This window comes from Bombina bombina, chromosome 7 (assembly GCF_027579735.1).
Source record: "Bombina bombina isolate aBomBom1 chromosome 7, aBomBom1.pri, whole genome shotgun sequence".
NCBI classification, from domain to species: domain Eukaryota; kingdom Metazoa; phylum Chordata; class Amphibia; order Anura; family Bombinatoridae; genus Bombina; species Bombina bombina.
Window position 1 is genome coordinate 296,290,971 of NC_069505.1, and position 18,647 is coordinate 296,309,617.

An 18,647-nucleotide genomic window follows, 5' to 3' on the forward strand; every position below is an offset into this window, starting at 1 on the left:
GTTAGAGGAGTCCCTGAGTCTGTCCACCCCCCCCGCCATTGAAGGATACCTCCAAAGCCTGTTTCGCACAATAAAAGACACACCATCCTCGGCAGAGATTACAATGGAAAGGGCACACAGAGCCCTGAGGCCTAAACCACCACCTAAGGCACCCCCACGGGACATTATAATAAAATTCCTTAATTTCAAGGACAAGGAAGAGCTTATGCGCTGTGCAAGGTCTAAGAAATCTATTCAACATGCAGGTACTGAATTGCAATTGTTTTCAGATTTGTCACCAGTCACCTTACAGAAAAGGCGAGAACTAGCCCATGTTACAGAACAGCTTAGGAACCGCAAGATCCAATACCGTTGGGGATTCCCAGTATCCCTAATAGTCACTCTCAATAATAAGACTCTAATCTACAGACCGGACTCAGATTTACAAGCCTTTATGGCAGACATCGACACAGAAATTGCTTTACCCCGAAACAGGGGCAACCCCGGAGGCAGCTCAGAAGACGCAACTAGGATCTTATCAACCGATCGATCCAAGAACTAGCAGGATCCATGTAACTTCTTTTTATAGACTATTCCCATGAAAATATGTGGCCTTGATTAACAGGGCCCCCAGTGCGGGGCAATGAGAGTCCAATCCTGGACACTCTTAAGATGAACCACTCAGTTGGGAGAGGCTACCATGTCCTAGTGCGTCAGATACCATGTGTTATACATGGAGAATAACCGCATAGAACAGCTCTGAATGCAGAACGGACGGTTTCTCCACTGGTTACCAGCCTTCATCTTTATAGGACGAGAAATGCAAGTTATAAGTTTGTCTTATCTTTAGTAACCTTTTCTTGATTGCAGGAATACACTAGTTGAACTGTTATATATCATACACTTAACGCCATGTTCCTGGCCTATACCTTGTAGCTTAACTGGTTAACACTAATTATATTATAAGCCACAATTTACTGCACTCCCACAATGTTCACATTATACCTCTCAGATGATATCATTTGTGACCGGTGGGGAACAGGCCTACGTTCGTCATCATTTTTTCTTTTCCGGTGAATACACTCAAACATCCATATTTAATGCTCCTTAATGTAATATCTAAAAAGATACCTGAAAAGTAATGTCTCCTAAAGGCCTTAAGCCAAATCCCTCAGGAGTCGACCTGTTTCGTTCCAGCCACAATAGATACCCCCCATAGAATAATATAAAATAAAAAAAAAAAGAAGGAAAATAAGGAAAAAAAAAAAAAAATAGTGTCATTCCATCACTCTAGCTTATTTCCTTCATAATCAGGTACAGTTGGCCACACAAAAGCCCGGGATCGTTCCCTAAAGGTCCTGGGACCCTTTTTCTCTTAATATGTTGCATACACTCACGGATTACTACCCTCACAGTCGTTAACAAGGTTCTTGTTGTTAGTTGTTACTCCTGTTGTTACTTTTATTCTTTACTTAATTTTTTGCAAACTATTATTGTATTGTTGGTACTGCATTGGTAAATTATTCATATTTACTAAGTTTTATTTAATTATTTATCTATTTTTTCCTTATTCTTTTTCATTTTATATATATTGCCTTACAAAACACCCAGTGCAAGATATTTTAGATATATACAGTATTAACTAATCAATAGGCGTGACAGACGCCCTCACTGATTGTGATTTTTGTTAAACCTAAATAGGGTTTTTTGTTTTTTTTTGTTTTTTTTTTTGTTTTTGTTTTTTTCTTCTCTCTCCCTCTCCTCACCCTTCCTTGGCCCTTCCTCACACCTACCCCCTCCACTATACTCGCGGAGATGAGCGCCCAAAATAGCAAATATCAAACACATAGCCTTAATTTCACCACTATTAATGCCAAGGGTCTAAATAGCCCAGGAAAGAGGTCCATAGCCTTCAGGGACCTAAAAAATTTACACAGTCATGTCCTTTTCCTCCAGGAAACACACTTTGCAAAAGGCAGAGAGCCTAAATGGCATAATACACAATATCCCTCTGCTTACCTAGCATCTGGCCCCTCAAAAAAATGCGGAGTTGGCATCTTGATCCATCACTCGATCCCCTTCAAAAATATGCACACAGAGAGAGATCCAGATGGGCGATATATCATTGTGACAGGTACTCTATATGAACACCCAATCACCCTGGCCTCTATATATGCACCAAACAATAACCAACATACATTCCTTAAACGATTTGCCAAATCCCTGCTGGACTATGCAAAAGGTCCAGTGTTTGTAGCGGGTGATTTAAATATTCCGTTAGAACCTCAGCATGACACCTCCAACGGCACTTCTAGTGTCAGTAATAAAATACTCAAATCAGTGAAAACAACACTAGCGGACCTACTCCTACATGACACCTGGCGCATAGCACACCCAACAGCCAAGGACTTTACATATTATTCGAACCCTTGCGCTAAATATTCTCGAATAGACTATATATTTGCAGATTCTGTAGGTTTGGACATGGTGGGCGAATGTAAAATAGGGCATATTACCTGGTCCGACCATGCCCCAGTCACTACCGAAGTATTTTGGCCAGACTTACCCCCAACATCCTACATATGGCGACTGGACGAAACTCTCCTAGATAAACCCTTAATTAAAACCGAATTACAAAAATCCCTAACTGACTATTTTCTGCATAACACACCTGACCACACATCACTACCTACCATGTGGGACGCACACAAGTGTGTGATGCGAGGCGAGTTCCTTAAACACACCGCCAGATTACATAAGCAGTATAGGGCTAAACACACATCGCTTCTAGATAAAGTGGCCACATTGGAAACACAACATAAGCAAAACACAACAGACAAGGCTGTTAAACAACAACTCCACTGCGCCAAATCAGAACTCAACCAACATCTAGCAGATGCCTATCAGAACAGGATGTTATCCGTCAGACAGCATTACCATGAAAACGGAAATAAACCTGGAAAGCTGCTAGCCCGATCCATTCGTAGGCAGCAACTCCGCACACATATCTACAGCATCACAGACAAAGGTGGCAATAAAGTAAAGGGCAACAAACAAATAGCTAATACATTCAATCATTATTACAAAGCCCTTTACAATATTAATCAGGCTCCAGACACACAAACACACTCCTTAACCAAAACAGAAACTATAGATGCATACCTGACACCCCTATCTCTACCAGGACTGTCTAAGGACGAAGCTGACATGTTAGACTCGCCTATTTCCCGGGAGGAACTATCCATAGCGGTTAAAGATCTTCCTAATGGCAAGAGCCCAGGCCCAGACGGGTTAACCATTAAATATTACAAAACCTTTTTTAACACTTTAGCCCCTAAAATGCTTCAGCTCTTTAACAGCCTAATTGAAGAGCCAAGACTACCCCGCCCTATGCTTGAAGCTCACATATCGGTGATTCCCAAACCGGGCAAGGCCCATACCGCACCCGAACATTTCAGACCTATATCATTATTAAATGCAGACCTCAAGATCTTGGCTAAGGTGCTGTCCCTGCGCCTCAATAAATATTTACCAGGCCTTATCTCCACGGACCAGGTGGGATTCATCCCAGGCAGGGAGGCAAGGGACAATACCTGCAAGGTCATACAGTTGATGGAATATGCACGCAATGTGAAAGTACCAATGGTACTGTTATCGACCGACGCAGAGAAGGCCTTCGATCGTGTCGATTGGCTCTTCCTGCGTCGAGTGCTGAAGGCCATGAACTTCGAGAATGCGTTCACAAACTTAGTGTTCTCCTTATACTCTGACCCAAATGCGAGAGTGAGGGTTAACGGAACTCTCTCAGACACTTTCGGCATTTCAAACGGGACAAGGCAGGGCTGCCCTCTCTCCCCACTTCTGTTTGCCCTATCAATTGAAGCTTTGGCACAGAAAATCCGAAATAATCCAAGCATCTCGGGTATCACTATAAAAGGTAATGAACACAAACAAGCGTTATACGCTGACGACATTTTATACACCCTCACCAATATTGAAGTTTCTATCCCAAATCTCCTAGAGGAGCTTGAAACCTATGGATCCCTCTCCAACTTTCATCTTAACATCACAAAATCAGAAATCCTCAATATAACCGCGCCACAGGCTCAATTACTAAACTTATGTGAAACACACCAGATACCGGTAGTTACCACCCATATAAAATACTTAGGGGTCCTTCTCTCAAAGGATCCCCGAGATTTATTTAAAATGAATCACCTCAAGTTGAAAAGTGAAATAATCAGAGATCTTTCCTCCTGGAAGAACAAACCTTTATCTTGGTTAGGTAAAATTGGAGTCATAAAAATGAACATCCTCCCGCGCATACTTTACATACTACAAACACTCCCAATCCCTATCCCTAGGGACTTCCTCCCGCAGCTCCAAAGCCTACTTGAACAGTTCATATGGAATAACATTAAACCCCGAATCCCGAGAAAAACGCTCTACATGTCTAGAGACAGGGGGGGATTAGGCTTCCCTGAACTAGCAACTTATAGACAGGCAATTTTCCTACAGAGAATTGCGGAATGGGCCCACAATTCCATACACAAAGCATGGGTAAGAATGGATGGCCAAATCCTAAACCTCAACAATGTTAGTGTGTTGGCGTTTACTTCGCACCTGAAACGCCCTAAGAATATTAATAATTACACTATCATAGCAGAAACCCTTAAAGTGTGGGATAAAACAGTTAATACCAGCACACATATATCTCCAAAATACTCACCTCTTTTGCCTATTCTGGAGAATCCAGACCTCCCATATCACTCTCTGGGCACACAGTTGAGTAAACCATACAGCCTTCGCGAAGGCTCTCTGCATTTTGCAATTGTAGATGGTAAATTACTACCCCAGCAAGACTTAGTAGAGAAACACGGTACAATTTTTCTCTCCTGGTTGAGATATAATCAGCTACAGCATTACCTTACTCACCACGAAAACAAAGAACATTTTATGAGAGCTTTAACCACATATGAGACTTTATGCACGACAAGTAAACCAACTAGAAGATTAATCTCACTGATTTATAGACTCTTACTAACGCCCCCAGGATCTGCTCTCCCCTCTTACACAAAGGCCTGGAGTAGGGACATAGACGAAGACGCATGGCTTAAATCCTTTGCACTGGCTAAGAGATCTTCTATAGCTGCTAATGTACAGGAAATTCACCTGAAACTCACTAGTAGATGGTACTTGACCCCAACAAGACTACACAAATGCTTCCAATCAGCTAGCCCTATGTGCTGGAGGGACTGTGGCGAACATGGTTCGCTCCTGCACATATGGTGGGAGTGCCCAAAAATAAAGGACTTTTGGCAGGAAGTGATTGACCACATGTCAAACAAGCTGCACATTATTATACCAAACACCCCAGAGGCGACCCTTCTTTTCCATCTACCTGTAGTCAAAACACCACATATTAGAGCGTTGATGTTAATAATGCTAACAGGAGCTAAAAAGTTGATACCCAGGAAGTGGAAATCGGGGATTACCCCAACTCTGGAGGAATGGGAGCACACAGTAGATGAGCTACTTATATTGGAAAGATTCCACTACTTTAGAATTAATCAGATAGGCACACACGAGATGATGTTAGCTACTTGGAGGGGCACAGGCTTGTGAACATGTAAGACCCGAAAGATGTAATATAAGAAACACACCGCACAACTCCCCTTACCCCTTCCCTCCTCCCCCCTCAGCTGAAACCCTCCCCCTTTTTTTTTTTTTTTTGTTTTTTTTTTTTGTTTGTCTGTTTAACATAGTAAATACATAGGAATGAGGAGTAAATTGGAAAAAATGAAAACCCATAGCAAGCTTGCTTAAAAAAGAAGTTTACTATAGTATGCATTTAAAGGTTGTTAATATGCTGTTTGTTATATATTTAAGTGACATAGTCTCTGTCTTTATTCGTATATGTACAAACAGAAGTTTTATGTAAAGATGTGTCTACTTTGTATGCATAATTTGTTTTCAAAACAATCAATAAAGCTTGTTTAAAAAAAAAAAAAAATCAGAATGAGCTATTGGCAGGATACAACTTTGATTTTACAATTAAATAACAAATGTTGATATGTATCAAACTTCTATATGTATAAAAATAAGTTATACATGGGTTATACTTTTCAGTGAACACTTCCCCAAGGGGTGTAGATAGAACTGCCCACTCCCCTAGTTACCAGTGTGAACGTAACCCTCAAGCACCACCCCTTCTTCCTAGAGGTGTCCAGCCCAAAAAGGTGGACTAGGAAAAAGGGTAGGGAGCCTGGTAAGTATTACCCAGTGATATTGGCCAAGATATAGAAATTGCTTATATTTTGGTGTTACTGTCTTGTTATCTTGGCCCTCCCTGGTAATACTTACAAGTGAACCGATTGCAAAGCAGTTACAATCATTTAAAAAGATGAGTTGGAAAAAGCACAAATTATCTCAACTATAACCCCCATTTTAAGAGAATTCCTAGGGAGTGGTGATATAGCTAATAAATAAGAAAAGCGTGTTGTCCAGATACCACTCAATGCAGTAGAATTGCTGAATTAAGAAGTGCATTATAAAAAGACAATTATTTAAGACCTACTCTGTCCAAAAAAATATCTACTGCTTATTTGAAATTCAAATTCATTTTTTCTCCCATTTTCCAGCCCAATGTATCATGTGCCAGAAACCGGCCAATCACAGACTAGTATACATATACCATGTGAGCGTGTACACATGCTCAGTAGGATCTTGTCCCTCAGAAAGTGTGATTATAAAAAGACTGTGCAAAATGTTATAATGGAGGTAAATTGGAAAGTGTCTTAAAATTGCTGCTCTGTCTAAATCATAAAAGTTTATTTTGACTTGAGTGTCCCTTTAACTTAGAACGTCTATCTCCAGGTTAAAATAGCTGTTTCATATAACTAGGGGAGAGTTACCTCGCTCTGTCCACCTAGTGGCTGGACAGAACTAGGAAGAGAAAAGGTTGCGCTTAAGGGTTCCTTTCATACAGGTAACTAGGGGAGTGGGCAGTTCTGTCCACACTCCTTTAGGAGAGTGTTGTTCACTGAAGTATTTCCAGGGAGGGCCTATATAATATAATATAATATAATATAATATATATATATATATATATATATATATATATATAAAACGAAGTTCAGACCGCACTCCTGACTATGTAGAAAATGCCCTCGGTGCACCAAAAATATATAAAGTAGAAGAAAGGAAGAGCACTTCACAGGACTTTTGAATTAACAAATACTCTTTATGGAGAGTATTTGTTAATTCAAAAGTCCACTGGGGTGCTCTTTCTTTCTTCTACTATATATATATATATATATATATATATATATATATATATATATATATATATATATATATATATACACACACTATAAATTAGTGCTCCACTTGTAATCTAGCCCATAGTGTGTGAGAAAACCAATACATAATTACAGTATGCCCCTTTAAATGTGTGTTTTTTTTTGTTTTTTTATAAAAATTGTGCTGTACAGGATCATTTAACGATCTTTGCAAGTGTGGAAACAATATTGTTAAACAAATCATTATCTGAACATTCTGTGTGTTATAGGCCCAGGAATCCAGTCTGCGGTAAAAACTGGGGAAGAGGTTGGTTTTATGGTGGATGCTAAAACCGCTGGAAAAGGAAAGGTGACATGCAGCATTTTAGACCCAGATGGCTTAGAGTCTGAGGCTGAAGTAATTGAAAATGTAGATGGCACATATGACATCTTTTATACCACGGCTAAAACCGGCCCGTACCTTATTCATGTCCGTTTTGGCGGAGTGGATATTCCAAACAGCCCTTTCACTGTGATGGTAAGCCTTATTATTTAAGGTGTATAAATAATTAAAATGTGCATTTTCTATGTGTCATTTATTTAATATCTAGTTGTATCAATCTTATTGTGGTTTAAAATAACAGCTGTGGTTTACAATATGGTGTAGTGTGTGGCATTGACGCACAGCATGCCTAATATATTGTTCTGGAATATTTTTCCATAATTATCTGTACCAACCGATTTCCTACAGAAAATGACATGTGAGTAAAGTATAGTAACTATTGCTAAATTTGTATGATCCTATATTTGTAACACAATTCAACAAAATGAGGTGGCACCTACCACTGTTTTTATAGTAGATTGTTCTAATGGATTGTGTACATATACAATGCATTGGCAGCACTCCAGCTCGAAATTCAAAATGAAGTGAGTGTGCTTTTTCTTATTTCACTGACACACATGCACACACATACATACATACATATATATATATATATATATATATGCGCACACACACACACACACACACACACATATATATATATATATATATATATATATATATATATATATATATATATATATATATACATACATAATGTATATATGTCCTAGGGACAGCTTGCTCAATAGGAATAGTTTTTTTTTGTCATTAAATTCATATTTAAAATAAATACTTTTAAAAATACTGTTTTAAATCCAAAAATAAAATGCGTCTTTATGTCCCTTAAATGGACACCTATTTTTTTTTACATCTTTTTCATCTAAATGAGGCATTTTAAAATAGATATTCCTTTTTTTGGGGTATATAATGGATATATTCCTCTACTGAGAAAAATAAACCTATTTTGTTTTTATGCTAATGAGATGTGCCACTGCCCACAAATACATTAGTGCTAGTTCTGCTTACCAGCCAATGAGCAGTAAGTTATTAAACTCTAGGGGCACTTCCTGTTTAGCTTTAATCTCAAAATCAACATCATTACGTTGACCCTTTTAATGCAAAACATTTTAAATACTGCTCTTTCATATTTATGTTTGTTATTGTTCCTTGTCCCTATGTAAAAAAAAAAGAATATGCCAGTTTTTATTGTAGTGACATTGGAATGACAGATTGTCCTTGTAACTTCCTTGTTCCACCAACCAGGCTACAGATGAAGTTCCAGTTGTGGTTCAGCAGCAGTCAGTTCAGCAGCAGTCAGTTAGTGCCTGTCCTCCAGGCTACCAGCCTTTGGTATACGTTTTGTTCATTTCTGTATAACCAGATCCTTTCCCTTTCCATTTCAGAAAATAACATCACTGCTTTTTTTGGGACTGCTTGAGCCATTCTCAGCTGCATTTGCTTACGCTTCCAATTTCTGCGTGTTTGATTTATAACATTTTTGCCTTTTAGGGGAAGAAAACAATCACAACTGAATCAGGTTTTACCCTTTTTAAAAGAAGTCTGTTTATGGACAACCCTGTATATTGACTGATTTATTTGAATCTTTGGCTTATTTTCTGTTCTGCATCTTGCTTCTTGCCAAACCACCTAATATTCATTTTTGGTTTTTCACAGAAAATCATTTACTAAAAAAAGGCTCTGAAGAGTCAAATGCAGATCACGGTTATTTCATTCTTTATAGTTTTCATGATGAAAACCTGCAGATTATATTCTGTCAGGATAGGGTCTAAATGCCTGATCTATCAACTGGACCCTTGTTGGGTTCCTTATAGCCTTGCTTACAAGATGCTTTTAAAGTTGTTTATAAGATGATTTTGCAAACAGACTGTATGATACATATGTAGTGGCTATTGTAAATCTCCCTATAAAAGACAAAAAACAATACCATTGTGTGTGGTGACATTGTAAATCCTGGAATATATTTCTGTGCTTTAAAACATCCTTTATAATAAAAGACCAGGTATGTTAGTCCAACGCAGTCATGCGCAGTAGAGACTGGCCTTAACTACTTAACAGTACGGGGCTGGTTGTTAAGCCATTAAGGGCCTCGCCGTTCCTGCACTCTGTGTCCCTCTCTGCATCGGGCAGCAGTGGTACCGATCATTGGTGACATGGGAGGGGGGTTAGGAGGGAGGCTAACATTTTGGCCCATGTTATACGGGCTGTAACACTAGTTATGTATAATATATCACTTGCTAGGGAAAAGAACAAGGGCTGGGAGAATTTTTTGGTATATTCTTTAAAAAAAAATAATTTTTTAAATATTTCTTTTTTTAGTAACAATTCTCAAATTATTGCTGAATATTCTAATTTTTTTTTTTGCAAACAAATATTGTATGTAGCGTCTTAATGTCAAATTTAAATTTAGAATATTACAATTGCTATGCAGATTCTTGATGACTGCAATGTAAGTCTAAGGGAGCCAACAATGAAACAATATTCAGATGTTAAATTTGAATATTCAAATGATGTTGTTTAGTATTTAAATGTGAAAATTTGCTTTACAATTTGAATGATAGACCTTTTCCCATACCTTGCAAGACCAAAGACCTGGAAATAGTAATCTCTAGGCATGTGTGTTTCTATAACGAATGCTGAATAATACATTTATGCACATGCCTAGAAATCTCAGTTCCCATAGACCGCAATGTAAAGTCACTTTTCGATGCCGTTTTTTTTTTTTTTTTTTTTTAACACCCCATCTATTTTGAGGGCATTTGGGGCACTTTTAGAAATTAACCAAAGATTGGATCTCTAGTTAATTTTCTGAGCGCTAATTGCTACTGCGAGTTTGCAATAACCAGCTGTTTAGTTATTGTGCACCAGTAAACGGGCACGATAATTTAGCTCTCCAATTGTAATCTAGCCCTATGTGTTTAACCCTTGCCAAGGGCTTAAACACATGATAAAAGTCTTCTCCAGAGCAGCAGCGCACTACTGGGAACTAATTAAACACATCTGTATAGCAACTGACAAGAGGCGGTGTTCTCCACAGAATTTTGCCAGTTTGGTGGCGTTATGAGGAAGTCGGTGAGGGGAGGGCAGTGTTCTACTTTGCAATATTATAACATGCAATTTATAAATATTAATAATTCTATCCAAAGCACAAATGAATTTGCATAATTTAACAAAAATTGATTTAATGGTAGTTTGTTCAACAACAAAAAAAATATTAGCTAATTTAAAGGGACAGTCTAGTCAAAATTAAACTTTCATGAATCAGTTAGGGAATGCAATTTTAAACAACTTTCCAATTCACTTTGATCATCAAATTTGCTTTGTTCTCTTGATATTATTTGTTGAAATCTAAACCTAGGTAGGTTCATTTGCTAATTTCTAAAACCTTGAAGGTCGCCCCTTATTTCAATGCATTTAGCAGTTTTTCGCAGCTAGATGGCGTTAGTTCATGTGTGCCATATAGATAACATTGTGCTCATGCCTGTTGAGTTACAAGTGAGAGGGCTCTGATTGGCTAAATGCAAGTCTGTCAAAAGAACTGAAATAAGGGGGCAGTCTGCAAAGGCTTAGATACAAGGTAATCAGAGAGGTAAAAAGTGTATTAATATAACTGTGTTGGTTATGCAAAACAGGGGAATGGGTAATAAAGGGATTATCTATCTTTTTAAACAAAAAATTTTTTGGAGTAGACTGTCCCTTTAATGTCTTAAATTTTAGCCGGGTGGTCAGTAAAATCAGACAGGTGGTATGCACCAGGGATGACACTGAGGCATATGTGTGTAGCCACCAATTAACACGTTATAACATTTTCCTTTGTGTGCCTTTAAATAGAGCATTAAGATAGCACTTATTAGTCCATCTAGGAAGTTGCTAAAAACAGGAAATTTATCTACACAACATTATCAGCAAATAAATTCAGTTATAAAGAAGAAAGTGATTATTAACACTGATAGAGTAACAGCCAACTTCACTAATTGCTGCTTATAGACCATTTTATGGAGCTGTTTTAGGTGGCAGCTGTTGTGGATACAATAGTGTTTATGAGAATGTTAGCTATAAAATCAAATATGAGTGGATTTTAGGCAATACCTTAAAATATTCAGTGTTTTTCTCTCTGGATAGAAAATAGAAACCGGATGAATCCCTACTCTTACAAAAAGTACTTAAAGGGGCGTAAGGGAACTTGCAACTATGTGTTTAACCCCTACAAAGGGGTTAAACACAGAAGAGCAAATTATTTTAAAGACAGAGTATTTCAATGTCACTTTAAAGGGAAATGAAAGATCATTAATAACTTGCATTAATGCGTTAGCGGATTTTATTATTACACCACTGCTTGAACAGAACTATGCACTGTACAGCTGAACATGGCCTGAGACTGGGGGCTATGCATATATGCTTTTACGCACAAGTAAGTCTAAGCAAACGGTATATCTCCACACATCTAACTTGTATAAAAAGTGATTATAATCCAATTAAAAACACAATGTAGCAAATGGGTGCTAAAATGTATCAAAGTAACTGTAGAGGTCTGGGCCCTGACACAGGCGCGTTTCGAGCACACATACACCGTGATCAGTTATTTAAGTGGAGGTGTGGTCTATGGCACTGGTATTCACACGCTCCCTGCAGATGTATAGTGCCTTGCTGAAGACGCGTTAACGGTTGGGGAAGGTTATTGTTGGTGCACTTCCATTTTTCTACACAATTGTAAGATATACACTGCCCTGATAGGCTCAGCGGCTGTGCTCATCTCGAGGCCAGTGGTGCATTGCCGGTTCAGATCTTTAATTATGTGTTATTTTGTGGTGGTTAAACACCATAGTGCACTAAAAAAATCCTGTAACGCATTAGAGCATTTTATTAATACTTAGTTGACTTTCTTGAAGAAGCAAAAAAAGCCCAGTCTGTTTGCAAAATCAGCAATAAAGCTGTGAAATGACAATGAGTGCTGATCACTTGTTCTATCCTTCAGGTATCGGAAACCGCTTATTCCCCAGTGGGGTCTGTAAATGGCATGGGATTTAGACCGTTTGACTTGGTTATTCCATTTGCTGTAAGAACAGGCGAGATAACAGGTGAGTCACCCATAAGCTTTAAACTCCTTACAGCATATTGACTTCCTGTATGTTGACTCTCTAGGTCAGAATGATAGTTTTCATCATCAAATAGCAACATGAAGTCTACACACCATCTCATTATCCTGTAGTATTTGCACTAATCAGTCATTTCCCAGCATTACAATATGGTGCCTGTTTTCACACCATTGCAGGAAGTGCACACAATTCTTATATACATGTTTAGATTACATTTAGATTACAAACCCTGTTACCAAAAAAATACAATTTGTATCCTTTACAATTGTGTTTTATACAACAAGTTGTTATGGTCTAAACCTACTCTTTATATAAAACATACAATATTGTGGATTACATTTTAATACCATCGGTGGTGAAATAATTAAAAGGAAAATAAACATTGGTCTTTTCTTTGTTGGCTTAGAAACATTTCAGAAAAGGCATCTTATTCCTTACCTGCATAGCTTCTGAAACTGTTTGTAAAGCATATGTTTGCACTGAGGCATTGCAACCAATAAGATGCTGCTTGTATTATAGTCTAAACACTGTGCTGTCCTGTAAAACAATCCTTTAGAAGCCTTTTAAAAGCTGTGCTGATACTAATTGGGATGTTTTTGCACGCATAGCACAGCATAGTTGAGAGTTATGCTGCATAATTTGTAGATGCTTTAGAGACTCCCTACGTATGAATATCACACCTGAAGTACAAATATTCTCTAATCTATTTTTTTTATGAACGTTTCTGACATTACTGTGGGTCTGGAATTTATGTCCGAGATAAATATTAACTTTGTCATCCAAACAATTAAATTAATAATGATTTAGGATGACTTAGGGCAAGCTCAGAAAGTCGTGCTAGCCTGATGAGCTTAAATCGCAATTGTACTCGAGCATACGCGTTTACTGTTCCGTGCAAAAGGCAGAGAAATACCCGATATCGCTTGCGTGACAGCGCGCCACTCGTAATCTTTACACAATAATGTCCAATAAAATGCAATGACCAAATTACATCGGATATCTTTTGCTTTTAAGTGACTTATAATTAATTACTAGTGTCACAGTGCCACCGTCTGTAACGATCAGGCATCTGCCCTCATATGGAGGCGGAGCACCGATCGTCAGAAGTTCCAGCTCTCGGCTTTAGCTATCATGCGCCTGCTGTTAAAGGCCAGGTATATTTGTCCTGGTGCAGTCTCTACTGCACATGACGGCTTCGGACAAACATACTTGGCCTTTTATAATATAGGATAGTACAAAAAAATGACATGCTCTAATTGGTTAAGGACTGTCATTTGTGTACTATTAACCATCAAACTCTAAGTGGTAATGTCCTGCAGAGAATTGCTGGTCTAGAGCCGGGCATGGCCAATCAACAAGGGCAGTTGCCCAACCCCGCCAATTTCTGGCTGTGTTCTGCTCGGGAATTGTACTGCTCATGACTACCAAGCGGATGTTTACCTATTTGCAGGGATTAATCGCAGAGTTCCAGGGTCACTGTTGCAACGAATTACCATCTCTAACATAGTAGAGCATTTAAGTTTTTTGTAGAATGTCCTTTCAATCTAAAATAATTTATAGCTTGACCATACAGATTTAATTGGAATAAAAACAATTACAATGTGCACTATATGTTGTAAAAAAGTATTTTTAAAATATAAATATTTGTCTCTGAAGTGTAAGTGTATCCCGGTACAGTATTCATTCTGTATGCACAATAAAATATTTAATAATTCCAGTATTAAACATTATATCTGACATGCTGTTCTCTGGCACTCCTTAGGTGAAGTTCACATGCCGTCAGGGAAGACTGCACCGGCGGATATTGTTGACAATAAGGATGGTACAGTGTCCGTGAGATATGTACCCACAGAGACCGGCCTGCATGAGTTACATATTAAATGCAATGGAACTCACATTCCAGGTAACTGACTGCATACCATGTACAAGGAATAAATAAATACATAAAAAACAATGGATGCCATGCTGTTTATTTCACTTAAAGGGACACTGAGCCCAATTTTTTTTCTTTCATTAATCAGATAGAGCATGCAATTTTAAGCAACTTTCTAATTTACTCCTATTTAAGGGACACTGAACACATTTTTTTTTCTTTCATGATTTAGATAGAGCATGCAATTTTAAGCAACTTTCTAATTTACTCCTATTATCAATTTTTCTTCGTTCTCTTGCTATTTTTATTTGAAAAAGGCATCTAAGCTTTTTTTTGGTTCAATAATTTGGACAGCACTTTTTTTATTGGTGGATGAATTTATCCACCAATCAACAAGTACAGCCCAGGTTGTTCACCAAAAATGGGCCGGCATCTAAACTTACATTCTTGCATTTCAAATAAAGATACCAAGAGAATAAAGAAAATTTGATAATAGGAGTAAATTAGAAAGTTGCTTAAAATTTCATGCTCTATCTGAATCACAAAAGAAAAAAATTGGGTTCAGTGTCCTTTTAATTTTTCGTTTTCTTGGTATCTTTATTTGCAAAAGCAGGAATGCAAGCTTAATAGCCAACCCATTTTTGGTTCAGCACACTGGATAGCGCTTGCTGATTGGTGGCTACATTTAGCCACCAATCAGCAATCGCTACCCAGGTGCTGAGCCAAAGATGCTTACATTCCTGCTTTTTCAAATAAAGATACCAAGAGAACGAAGAAAATTGATAATAGGAGTAAATTAGAAAGTTGCTTAAAATTGCATGCTATAGCTATAGTGTAAGAAGAAATTTGGGTTCAGTATTCCTTTAAAGGGACAGCTCAAAATTAAATCCCCATAAAATGTTGAAGCATAGGAAAACATAATATAGCATGTATTATATATTTTGCCTGCTTTTACTGTAATTTACATCAGCAATATGTGCCTTTTCCTGTCCCCTTGAGGGTGAAGTGCATTCTACATGGAAAATTGATCTCTTCATTGAAAAACTGTGATGTAGCGGGATCAGCCAGATACAGAAAACATTACATTACTTTTGTCTTCAAATGAAAATCTGTGTAGTAGCTGTGCCCCCTCTAGTGCTGACTCTGCAGAGATGTTTGCAGTCATAAATACATAGTTTAAATGCTTTTGTGGCAACCCTTTTGGCTTATTGTTATGTGTTTTTCTGTTTTAGCAAAATGATAAAAAATAATACCACCTTCCATAGTGTCTGTAGTAAAGTCACCTGTGCAGGAATTTCAAGTAACGTTGATGTTGAGAATGAGGCAAATTCTTGTTAACCCCTTGTTTGCCAGAGAGGGCAGCAATATTTTTTGCTAAAATCTCTGGCATTCAATGAGTTAACCCTAACCTCAGTTCCTGTGCAGGAATCTACAAGTAACAATGTTGCGGATGGGGCAAACTCCTGTTGACTCAGTTGTGAGCCAGAGCCAAACTCTGGCATTGAAGGATTTAACCTTAAAGGGATATTCCGGTCAAAATTTAAATGCACAGAGATGAATTACATCTTTGAACAGAAACATATTTACAATATACATGTACTGGCAAAAAAAGGCTTCTGTTGAGAGTTATCACTGTTTTAGTGTTAACACTTTTCACTGCACGTGCATGTGAAGCAAAAATAGATATTGTCAGTGCACCACTTGTATTTTAAATACTACAGCTGTTCAGAACACAAGTGGGGTTTGTATAATGTCAGCAATTAACAAATGCAGTCATTAGCAGATGGTACAAGCACCTGAGCAAGAATTGTGTTTAAAAGGTTGGTGCACGGTGCATACTTGAATGCACTTTAACAGCTATGGCTTTTATTAGAAGCATTTTTGCTGATACATGTAAACTACAAACATGCTTCTATTCAAAACTGAAATGCATCCATGTGGATTCCAATTTTGTCTGGAATGTCCCTTTAACATAAATAGTTTCTAACCTTTTACTAAGATACAGATGATCAGCTGTAACATGGCAACATTGGTATGTCAAGGACAGTGCACTCCACCTATGACATATTTTTGGTGCAAGATTATAGGTTGGTGATTTGCAGTCACAGTGTTGTGGCAGGATACCACCTTCCTACAAACTGTATTTCTATATATCTACATCCCTGCTTTTCAACAAAAGATACCAAGAGAACAAATAAAATGTGATAATAGAAGTAAATTTAGAAAGTTGTTTAAAATTGTTTGCTCTGACTGAATCATGAAATGCATTTTTTAGAGTTTTATGTATGTTTAATTTTACAGTTTTAATTTCTTGTGTTTTAACGGTTTCCTACCTGTTTGTGCTTACAGAAAGCCCTCTGCAGTTCTTTGTCAACTTTCCTAACACAGGGAGTGTTTCTGCGTATGGACCAGGGCTTATATATGGAGTAGCAAACAAACCAGCAACGTTCACTATCGTAACAGAAGATGCTGGAGAAGGTAACTGCCTTATATGCATCTTTTCATTTATTTTGCACATTAAAGGTTAAAGAAATCATTTCTGTACTACTCTTTCCTTTTTTGTTTCTTCCTTGCTTAAAGGGACATTTGTAAAATGTCCCCCCACTTTAATGTGTTCCCAATTATCTGTTTTACCTGCTGGAGTGTATTACATTTTTTTTAAAACAAATATTTATTTTGCCTTTTATCATTTTAAATAGCTGCTTTTGCCCGTTAAACTGCAACCTATATTGATCATTTCAGTGCTCAGTATTGGCTATAGAAAATGGATGTAAACAAGAAACAGTCACAGAAATAGACCTCCTAGTGGAGGATGGAAGAGAGCTAGCCAATTTGAAAGGGTATCCCCGCAGCAGCTTTGAATACAATGAACTTGCTGCTTGCCTGAGTACATTGTCCCTTTAAATCATTTTCCCCTCTGTACTCCTCTTGTAATTTCCTTTTCAAGTTCTACATTCCTATCAGTCTAATTTTCTTTGCTACCCAGCCTGTTATTTTTTATCATTTTGTAAGTGTCAAACTCCAGCTAATACTTGGGAATCTATTGCTCATTGGCTGGCAGGGACAGCTCCCTTCTTTCCATTCTCTCTTTCAGATGGAGCAAATAAAATGTTTGTCTATCATGTCCCTATAATTATATTTAAATCAATCTTAGCAATCTTTATTTGTTTAATGCCATTGATGCAGATAACATTTTAGGAATAAAACTGATTTATGTAATTGGTATGATAGCAATGAGTTTTTCCCACTAAACTCTTGAACAGAATGTACAGAGCAAATGAAAATACAGCTATTGTCAAGAGCAGTGTGCAGCCTTGAGAACAGGGTTTAATAAGCAATGCAGAGTTTTAAATGACCCAGCACTATCTGTCCAGGTTAAATGCTGTTCCAGAAAAAGAGGTGTTTTTTAGTCAGTTAATTAATTTATTTAAGCTACAGTGGTTTAACCCAGGAAGCCTAAATCTAGTTTTGATTCTTGTATTTTTGGATCCTTGTGCACATATCCTCATAAAATGATTCCTAAAGATCACATACTGTCTCTCATTATGTTTCATTAGTCAAATGCGTCTGTAGCAAGAAACAAACCACAAACCTACATTCACCTGCAGATCCAGATGCCACTGTGGTCCCTAAATCTTATTGGTTAGAGGATAATCTAAAAAGCTCTGAAGGGTCCACTGTGGACCCTAAATCTGATTGGGCAGAGGATAATATAAATAGCAGTCTGATTGGACAGCAAAAGTGTAGACTGCAGCTTACTCCATTTATCAACATGTGGTTGGATAATTTCCTAATTAGCGAATCTGCCAGCCCGTGACTGCGCTAGCAAGAAGCATTGTGCTGCCCATGTTTACCATTTCACAAATGGCCCCCTGCTCTCACGCAACTGGTTACGAGAGCAGGGACTGGAATCAGTCACCTAAGTCTGAAATAGTCCCGGATTTTAAATCACCAGCTCAAAGCGGAGGTAGACCTAAACATAGCCACCAATCAGCAAGCGCTACCTAGGGTTCTGA

The 18,647-nt window shown here is 37.8% G+C and overlaps 1 protein-coding gene across 1 annotated transcript in view; it reads left to right on the forward strand.

The window, feature by feature from the left end:
• The window catches only part of FLNB (filamin B), a 341,931-nt gene that overhangs the window by 261,400 nt on the left and 61,884 nt on the right, over positions 1 to 18,647 (forward strand). Inside the window, 5 exon segments of the mRNA XM_053720866.1 lie at positions 7,550 to 7,797; positions 8,908 to 8,994; positions 12,638 to 12,740; positions 14,521 to 14,661; positions 16,981 to 17,109. Of these exon segments, the coding sequence (XP_053576841.1) occupies positions 7,550 to 7,797; positions 8,908 to 8,994; positions 12,638 to 12,740; positions 14,521 to 14,661; positions 16,981 to 17,109 (708 nt within the window).